The sequence below is a fragment of the Engraulis encrasicolus genome, chromosome 5, assembly GCF_034702125.1.
Source record: "Engraulis encrasicolus isolate BLACKSEA-1 chromosome 5, IST_EnEncr_1.0, whole genome shotgun sequence".
NCBI lineage: Eukaryota > Metazoa > Chordata > Actinopteri > Clupeiformes > Engraulidae > Engraulis > Engraulis encrasicolus.
In genome coordinates this window covers 9,287,075-9,297,074 of record NC_085861.1, presented here as the reverse complement: position 1 = coordinate 9,297,074, position 10,000 = coordinate 9,287,075, and the positions used below count along the sequence as shown (strand labels likewise).

Genomic DNA, 10,000 nt, shown 5'->3' with positions numbered 1-10,000 from the left:
CGCACACGCACGCACACACACACACACACACACACAGCACTCACATCACAGCAGACAGCTTGAGGTCTGGGATGCACATGTTGTCCTCTCCGCAGTCCAGCAAAATATTCGCCTGCAAAACACAGATGGAAGACTTTTACTCTCCAAGACGCAGATGGAACACTTTTGCTATCCGAGATGCTAGCTGAAAGCTCAGCTTTCTTTCAGTACAGTACACTCCCCCAAAAATAGAATTGCATCTTAACCAGGACCTTCAAAGACTTCAACGATTTAAAAAAAAATCTATTCTGAGCAGTTCCAGGGTCTTGAACTAGGCTAAGTAATTGTGTGTGTGTTTTTTGTGCCACTGCGATGTTGGCCTCAAGTCACGCTGCATATTTTTGAACTTCACTTTAATCCTACCATCATCACGTGTGTCCTGTTTATTCTTGTTTGCTGGTTGGTATGTGTTGGATGTGAACTTGGCCTCGGCTGTTGGATAATTAAAAAGATCCACAATCTGTCTGCACTGGGTGGCTCAGCTTGTTGAACGCTTTCAGAAGGCTTTGTTAACGAGAAAAGATTTTCAGAATGAAATGTGTTTTGGTTTACATAAATAGCTTGGTTACAAATGAGTGTGCCAAACACTGCTATTGGTTAGAATTACAATTGACTACTACGTATGCCTACTCATGACACAAACGTAGAATAAAAGTTAACCATCACAGTTGCTGGCATTCTAATCTTGTCATCAAATTAAAAACTGTCCATTTATTCTCATAGGTTAATAATTTTCATTGGGGACTAGTGGCCTTCAGCCTGTTGCTGTCACTAAGGCTAATATGCTAACAGCAATTTAATATGCTAAAACCTTCAGCCTGTTGCTGTCACTAAGGCTAATATGCTAACAGCAATTGTCACTTTTCACTCAATACTCTCATCCTCAACTGTGGTGTGATGTGATCAAGTCACCTAACCCCACATATTTCCAAGGACTGTAAAGTATCAATTATCCTGCAGCTAAATAACTGTAAAGGGATATTGAGTTATTGACTAAGTGTAATGTAATCAATGAATGCATTTACTAAAGGACAGGGGAGGATTGGGACAGCACCTCAGGCCAAAAACAAGCCCGGGTTCCTGGCGTATCAGTGTCTTAGCCGTTGGAGACACAGCCAAGGCCATTAAATGCAATTTAATACCAGTCCTCACCTGCTCCTGGTGGAAGGTTTTGCTGTAGTGGTCCAGGATGGGGCGGAGTGTCAGGCCTGGGTAGACGGCACTTTGGTCCAGGCTGTAGTTCAGAGCCACATTGATGGGCGTCAACTTATCCCGAAACTCCTCCTCATCCTAAGGACAGAGAGATGGAGACAGAGGGTGAGAAAAAGGAAGAAGGAAAGAGAAAGTCATGACACAAAAAGAAAGACAGAAAAAAGTGTGGGAGTATTGGAGTGGACTTCAAGTGTAAAGAAATCTCGCACGCTATCAGGTAAAGTTCTTTACCTGAAGAGGGTCGGATGACCGAAAAGTTTGTTGTTGGAATGGACAGTGTGCAAGATTTAGTTACACTTGAATGACAACTCCACTGGGATAATATCCTATGGACTTGTCCAACTACAGAGGTGTGGAAAAACGTCATTTTGAACAGTATTGGAGTGGACAAAGGAAACCTCAGAGGGTCTCCAGAGACTCACATCAGAGTGTACCAGAGTGAAGAGAAAGAAAAAAAGACAAGAGAGTCGTGCTGAGGAGAAGATTGAGAAAATGCTTGCATCCTCTCAGAGCTGCAGACACATGGACCTCACCCTCAAATTCGGCAGCGAGATGGAGGAAGACAGTGAGAAAATGTAAAAGAAAGAAAGAAAGAAAGAAAGAAGGGTATTGGAGTGGACAGAAGAAATGTCTGATGGTCTCCAGAGACTGTGCCAGAGTAAAGAGAAAGAAAAAAAGACAAGAGAGTCGTGCTGAGGAGAAGATTGAGAAAATGCTTGCATCCTCTCAGAGCCGCTCACACGTGGACCTCACCCTCAAAATCCACAAAGGTGGGGTGGGGGGGGGGGGGGGGGGGGGGGGGGGGGGGGGGGGGGGGGGGGGGGGGGGTGCAGGGGCAGTATGTGCCCCCAACTCAGTACAACCAATGGGGGTAATACCATGGGGCAGGCCTGGTCTGGTAATCTGGCATATTGGGAATTTCCTGGTGGGTCGACAGTCCTTAAAGGGATACTGTCCCATTTTTGGAAATAAGCTTATTTTACACCTCCCCTTGAGTTAAATAATAGGCTTTTACCGTTCTTCTGTACTTTCGACCGTTCTCTGGGTATGGCAGTGCAAATTTTACCCCCATGCTAGCAGTTAACATTGAGTCCTATGAGACCAGTTCGCGGCTAACTGGTCTCATAGGACTCAATGTTAACTGTTAGCTTGGAGGTAAAATGTGCACTGCCATAACTACAAAACGGTTGTGAATACAGGAGAAAGGTAAAAGGCTATTATTTACTCAAGGGGAGGTGTAAAATAAGCTTATTTCCAAAAATGGGACAGTATCACTTTAAGTTCCAAATGCTGCAGTTTCTTAGAGACGGACCCCCAATTTAGACAGGGCACACACACAAAATAGCCTATTCTTGATCCCAGTCCAGTCCTGATCCTGGGGTCCAGTCAAACTATTCAACCCCAACTACCACCAATTTGCCCAAGGTACTTCACAGGAAATGGAAAAAACAGCACTTGCAATGCATCATGCTGAAAGGTGCTTGAGAAGATGAGAAAAACTTGATGTCTGTATCGTTTTTTTCCCCTTTCTTTTTTGGGCTGTTTAATGGATTGCAGTTGCTCGATTAGCGGAGGATCGGAGAGTACAACCAGACACGGAGGCCTCTTGAATCCTGATCGGCTTTCCAGGCCACTTTAAGGAAAATTGCAGGACGTAAATGGAAGCAGAGACAGAGACAAAGGCAAGAGATGGAGAGAGGCCTGAGAGGCTTCCGGAAATCGAGCAAGGCAACATGGCATCATACAGCCCTATCGTGACGCAAACGGTAGGGCACTCTACCCTGGTCCGATTCCTCCCCCTCATTTCCATAACAGAAATTTGTTGCGCCGACAGAAATTCGCCAGAACTGTGGGAAAACTGTGCGAACCTGGTCACGTGACATGGCCCAAAAATTATCTCATGTCCAGCTCCTGGCTATTACTTCACTCTTGAATCGAATGTCCGTTGCCCATATATCTACGTCAGTGTTCACTACTCTTTCATCAGTGTCACACATGTAGTAAATGTAGGCATACACCAATGGGGAGCGTACTTATGTTCCCCGGGTCCCATATTTCCCGGGTGCCTTAGGGCAACTCCCGGGGAACTTAGGGCCCTTTTTCTAAAAAAGCATTCTATGTCCCCCGGATTTTTCAAATTGTGTCCTTCCCAAAACCATCCCTAAACCTAACCTGTCAGTAATGCAACGTTTATGAGTTGTACATTTGTGCCCTGACCAAAATTATCCCCAAACCTAACCTGTCACAGGTGCAACAATAACCTGCGCTTTGCTATGCGGCAGCAGTCTACTTGGAAGCAGCGGGGCATATATAATAGAACCTTTTTGAAAAAAGGGACCGAAGTTCCCCGGTTGCGGGGAACATAGGACCAGGGGAACAATGTGTGTGCCTTTACAGTACGTCTTCATTCATCATCAGTGGGGATCGGCTTCTCTCAACAGTTGTGTCAGCTTTAGAGCTGCTCTTTGGAGTAATTTATAGGGCATTTTAAGAGGTGCAGTAAAGTCTGTTTACTTATTCACTGTTTCGGCAACGGGCGACTAAAGAGCTTAGCAGGCGTGAGGCAATGGCAGCTTCCACCACACAAACACACATTCACGCACGCACACACACACATGCACATGCGCACACACACACTTGAGCTGACCATGCCTTTCACAGTCCCACGCCACACAAGTTAATTGCGCAGACGAACTTGGCTTGGTAGAGACACACACGCACACACAGTCTTGGTAGAGGGATAGGTCGACCCTAGAATCTTCACATGCAGGATGGGTGGAACATAGACAAGTGCCAACACACACACACACACGCACGCACGCACATGCACACGCACACTTTTGCGGGTGGCACATGCCACCCTGCCTTTTCTTTTCTAAATCAGTTGCATCTCAGTCTGAGTTTGGGTCATGACGACGGAGGGCTGGCATGCAGCCTTTCTCATAAAACCAGATGAAATCACTCTGAAGTTCATCAACTTTCACACCTCTCAATGACACGGGAATAAATGTTTTGTCTGCATCCCATGTTTGTAGTCAACGCATGTTTATTCATGAACACAACATACGGAAATGAGCCTTCTTATCAACAAGCCCTATTGTGACATCAAATCTTCAAGTTTCATTTTTTAAGACATGTTTTTATCTTTTACCTGACATTTTTGAAACAAAAGAAATTTCAAGATGATGATAATAAACGTCATACACCTATTCTGACATTGACTAGGAGAACCATTTGTACTTTTGATCATATTCAGTAGAGCATCAGTGTCTCCCGCAGAATAGTCAAGGTGGGTTGGGGGTTTAGCCAATATTACTGTATGTATGTGACTATCAACTGATTGAAGAGGATTTTGTACAGTTTCATATGAAATAGGCTATGAAACACCCCCTAAAAATAAATAGCTTATACATTTTTTGTGAAGTAATTGCAGAAATTGCATTCACATTTTTCTTTGTCTTTTTCAGGGGACCGAGTGAAAGTGGGTGTTTGTTGTTGTCCAGTCAGCCTCTTGAACGGCTATAAAGCCATTACAGGATACGATAGCTATTGAACGACTGTCCACTTTCCTGAGGAAGGAAGTCCATAGTCCATCTTGGCTAAAAGACCATTGCTTAAATATGAACAGTGCGAGTTTATTAAACTACGTCAGGATGAGCTCATGGCTTTTGTACTGGGGTGGTTTCACGAGGCGAGCCATACTAAACAAACACCAAAGCCTTTAGCCTTCATGAGCACTAGGCAGGAATATATATGAGTGATTCTCTAATTCGCCTACACTTTTAAGTCCGTGGATTTTATTTGGCAATTCCACTAACTATTAACTGCATCCAATGATGTTTTGGACATTAGAAAACATTTATCTTTCATATAATACAGAAAGTGTAGACATAGCATTATTTCCCTCAGCAAGAATGAATATTTAATACTGGTTTTGGGCGTTTTCATGCCGTCCTGTTTTCCAAATGTCAGATTCAGTCTTCATATTAGCATGTAAAGAAACTTGTTTTGCCCAAGACGATTGCAAATGTTGATTCACAGTAATCATCACAATATGACAAAACTGTCAGAAAGACCACTGTCCTTTCCATTATACATGAAATTTGCCATTTTGTGTGTGTCCACGAAAACTGTGTTAACCGTGTCACGGTCTGAAACCTCCTCCATAAATCAGTAATGGTTTGGTCTTAGGCCATACGAATAACATCACGTGATGTCATAACCTCTTTGGCAGGATTCGGGAAGACTTTTTGGTAAATTTTGAGCTCCATCGTTCCATAATTTAATCCATTCTTTTTCATGTTCTCATAGCGGGAAAATTGCCTGTCAAAGGTGTTATCAACATATTCATAAGAATCTGAATTAGAAATCACATGTAGAAAAACACAGATAAAGCATACAGATACATGAATTGATTAAGGTGTTGTGGTGGAACTTCTGAGGTCCTCAGTTAGCACAACACCATAAAATGGCTGAAATGTCAACGGTGTTACCGTCAATGGTGTTACAATTAAGTATGACAGTCAGGGTTGCCAGATGAGGCTAATGATTTCCAGCCCAAAAAATGATCAAAATCCGCCCTAAAAACCCGCCCAATTCTATTGATTTATATGGCAGTGGGAAGGTTTTTCTGATAGATGCCATTTTTACCCGCACACGGCCATCCTAAGCAGCCCAATTGGGCGGGAACCAGCCCAATCTGGCAACACTGATGACAGTTGAGGAGTATGTTTTTGCCAATTTATATCCATATTGACAGACAAACAAACAAAATAGTTTGGGTTTGTCTGCTCTGTTTTTTCTCCTAAAAAAAGTGCCGATTTGTTCCCCTGCACTGTTGACCGTAACACAGTTGAGTAACACCGTTGACTGTTTTGAAAGTGTTTTTGCGCTATTGATCCCTTATGTGTTGGAAAAATCCTATGAACATACACTAGGGATTATCTCTGGAGAAGGAAGTCTTGTGTAAGGAGGGTGACTATATTCAAATCAGACGTTAAGGGGATTTATGATGAAAAATGTGTCAGTCTGTATCACAGTGACTCGTAAAATCCTACTTATGAAGCTCAACAATCACATTTTCTCTATCAGTTGCACAGATTAATGACAACATTACTGCTAAGGGACATAAGCACTTTCAAACATATATTGTTTCACCTCTGTAGTATTTTTATATATGTTTGAAATGACATAGTATTTGTCCATAACACTGTTGACAAAATAATTAAGCAAATGTTCGCTTTTATTAGAGTATTTATCAAATGATTTAAGATTAAGCTTGGCAATTTGTTTGTTTGGAAACTTAAATATATACACTATGTAAACATCTAGGTCATTTAGTTGAAAAAAAATACTGATAATTGACATTTTGCTTTTGCCAAAAGCGTAGGGGAATCGTAGAATCACTCATATATATGACAATTTGTAATTTTGGTCATATTCAGAAGTGCACCAGTGTTTCCTGCAGAATACTTGTTTGTCAAGGTGGGTTGTGGGCGTAAATAAACAGCTTTACTGACGCAATTGCAGAAATTGCATTCACATTTTTCAGTCTTGTTGTGTTTGTTGTCCAGTCAGCCTCATTAACTGCTACAAAGCCATTACAGGATATGATAGCTATTGAACGACTGTCCACTTTCCTGAGGAAGGAAGTCCATAGACCATCTTGGCTAAAAGACCATAGCTTAAATATGAACAGTGCGAGTTTATTAAACTACGTCAGGATGAGCTCATGGCTTTTGTACTGGGGTGGTTTCACGAGGCAAGCCATACTAAACAAACACCAAAGCCTTTAGTCTTCATGAGCACATATCTATGATGATCACCATATGGTGGCTGAGCCATAACATCCTATAACTCTACGAGGCTTTGTCCCATCTCTTACAGGAAATAGACGAAGGATGTGTGTGTGTGTGTGTGTGTGTGTGTGTGTGTGTGCGCGCCTATGTGTGTGAATGTGCTGTGTGCGTGTGTGCACGGTGTGTGTGTGTGTGCGCGTATATGTGTGTGCACGCCTATGTGTGTGAATGTGTTGTGTGTGTGTGTGTGCGCGTGCGTGCGCGTATGTGTGTGCACGTGCATGCTCGCACGCCTTTGTGTGTGAATGTGTTGTGTGTGTGTGTGTGCCTGTGTGTGCGTGTGTGTTGTTTGTGTGTGTGTGTGTGCCTGTGTGTGCGTGTATGTGCGTGCAGGTATGTGTGTATGATTGTGCCTGTGTGTGTGTGAATGTGTTGTATGTGTGTGTGCGTGCCTGCTGTGCGTGTCTGTGTGCGTGTGTGCGTGCGTGCGTACGTGTGTGTGTGTGTGCGCATCTGTGTGTGTCAGCCAAGCGTTCCCAGTGTCCTGCTTTGGCCTGGACATGAACTAAGAGGAAATGTGAAGTGGATTTCCTTCCAAAAGGTGTGTGTGTGTGTGTGTGTGTGTGTGTGTGTGTGTGTGTGTGTGTGTGTGTGTGTGTGTGTGTGTGTGTGTGTGTGTGTGTGTGTGTGTGTGTGTGTGTGTGTGTGTGTGTGTGTGTGTGTGTGTGTGTGTGTGTGTGTGTGTGCATGGGGCTTTATCAGAGGAAGTCTAGTGGGTTTAAAAAGTTTCCTGTCATCAAACCACACCTTCCAGGCAAAGACAATAGCAACTACTATACATATTTGAGTGTGTGTGTGTGTGTGTGTGTGTGTGTGTGTGTGTGTGTGTGTGTGTGTGTGAGTGTTTGTGTGTGTGTGTGTGTGTGTGTGTGTGTGTGTGTGTGTGTGTGTGTGTGTGTGTGTGTGTGTGTGTGTGTGTGTGTGTGTGTGTGTGTGTGTGTGTGTGTGTGTGAATATGTGTGTTTGTGTGTGTGTGTGTGTGTGTGTGTGTGTGTGTGTGCGTGTGTGTGTGTGTGTGTGTGTGCGTGTGTGTGTGTATAGTGTGCATGCACTTACTGTACCTGCGAGTGTATATTTATTATTTAGCACGGACAGACCAGAGATTGAATAAGATACACACACGCACACACACACTCTCTCTCTCTCTCTCTCTCTCTCTCTCTCTCTCTCTCTCTCTCTCTTAAGAGTCTCTGGCCAGACCATGTATTCATGATTTAGAATCACACAGCAGCGAGCGTACACCACGTTCTCATGGCTCTCTGCACTTAAAACCCTCAAATTTCACACTCGGCTTAGTGGCCGCAGCCATGTCTACTGTCTCCTGCCTCTACCCAGCGGTTTGGTTTGGCACCACACACACACACACACACACACACACACACACACACACACACACACACACACACACACACACACACACACACACACAAACACAAACACACACACACACACACACACACACACACACACACACACACACACACACACACACACACACACACACTGGCTTTCAAATGCCATATCCAGTTCCCAACTCTCTCTCTCTCTCTCTCTCCCTCCCTCTCTCTCTCTAGACTGTCAAAATCTCTCTCTCTCTCTGACACACACACACTTGACCCCCCCACCTCCCATGACTGGCCAACAAACTTTCTAGTCTGACTCTCTCTCTCTCTCTCTCTCTCTCTCTCTCATACCTCTAATTAAGCCGTAAGCCCTAAATCAGATTCCTGAGTCACCTCAAATTATCTTTGTTGGGATTGAGAGTTAAACCAGCCAAATCCATGACTCAAAGACAACTGCCAACTACACCGTGAGCGTTAGCATTGCAGTCAGTGCCAGCGGCATGAACAAATAAATAACACAATCCTGACAAGCAGAGTTGTTTTTTTCAACTGTCTCTCACCACAACATGGCCATCATCCAGTCCCTCAGTAGAGTTAAAGGAACAGTCTACCATTTTCGGATATATGCTCATGATACCAAAAACTGAATGGTACCAATGGGTCCCAATCAGGTCAATCTTATATGAGACATTGTATTCAGAATTAACTCTATTTAATTCAGAATAAAACTTAGTTCCGTAGAATTATGCATGCTAATGAATGCATGAATGAATGAAATGAATGAAATGAATGAAATGAATGAATGAATGAATGAATGAAATGAATGAAATGAATGAAACTTTATTGTCATTGTACAGGTACAACGAAATTGGTAAAGTGCAGATGCTCACGGTGCTTAAAAATCAACAAAGAAACCTATAACTTATATATACTGTATGAAAAGAATTAAGATTTTAAGTCAGCTGTGCAAAATTAAGTGTGTAGATTATATCACCAGAATCAGAGAACTGCAGAATGAAAGGTAAAAAAAAGAATTGAGGGCAGGTGTCAAATGAACACATTTCCAAAACAAAATGGCAGACTGTTCCTTTAACAGAGTCTGCTGATTATATTCCACTCTGCACCACTTGGCAAGTGATACTCAAGTTGAGCAGGGGGGGAGAAATATTTTATCGTCCCTTCCAGTGCAATTATTTAGTTGAAAAATGTGAAAGTCACACTCAATCCAATCGGTCTTTATGTCCCACAGGAACGTCACAGCACCTAGCGTGCACACACAATGAAATTCAACCTCACCAGCAGCCCAGTAACACTTGTTTAAATAAATGGAAAACATTTCATTAACAAAGTACGGCAGTGTATAGTACAGTAGGGTTTCCTTCAACACTTTATAGCTGAGGAGACCACCATGACAAAAAAACACCTCCCACCTTGACTAAGTCCTACATGTTGCATTGTGAATGTAATTTCTGCATGGCATAGCCTTTCCAATGATGATAGTCACATGTTGTGCACGCATTCTCAGACTTTTTAGATGCGTCCTAGCAT

At 43.1% G+C, this 10,000-nt stretch overlaps 1 protein-coding gene across 1 annotated transcript in view; it reads right to left on the bottom strand.

Moving 5' to 3' along the window:
* itga8 (integrin, alpha 8) overlaps positions 1-10,000 on the bottom strand; it is a 146,124-nt gene that overhangs the window by 50,198 nt on the left and 85,926 nt on the right. The window contains 2 exon segments of the mRNA XM_063198627.1: positions 45-112; positions 1,192-1,329. Coding sequence (XP_063054697.1) covers positions 45-112; positions 1,192-1,329 — 206 coding nt within the window.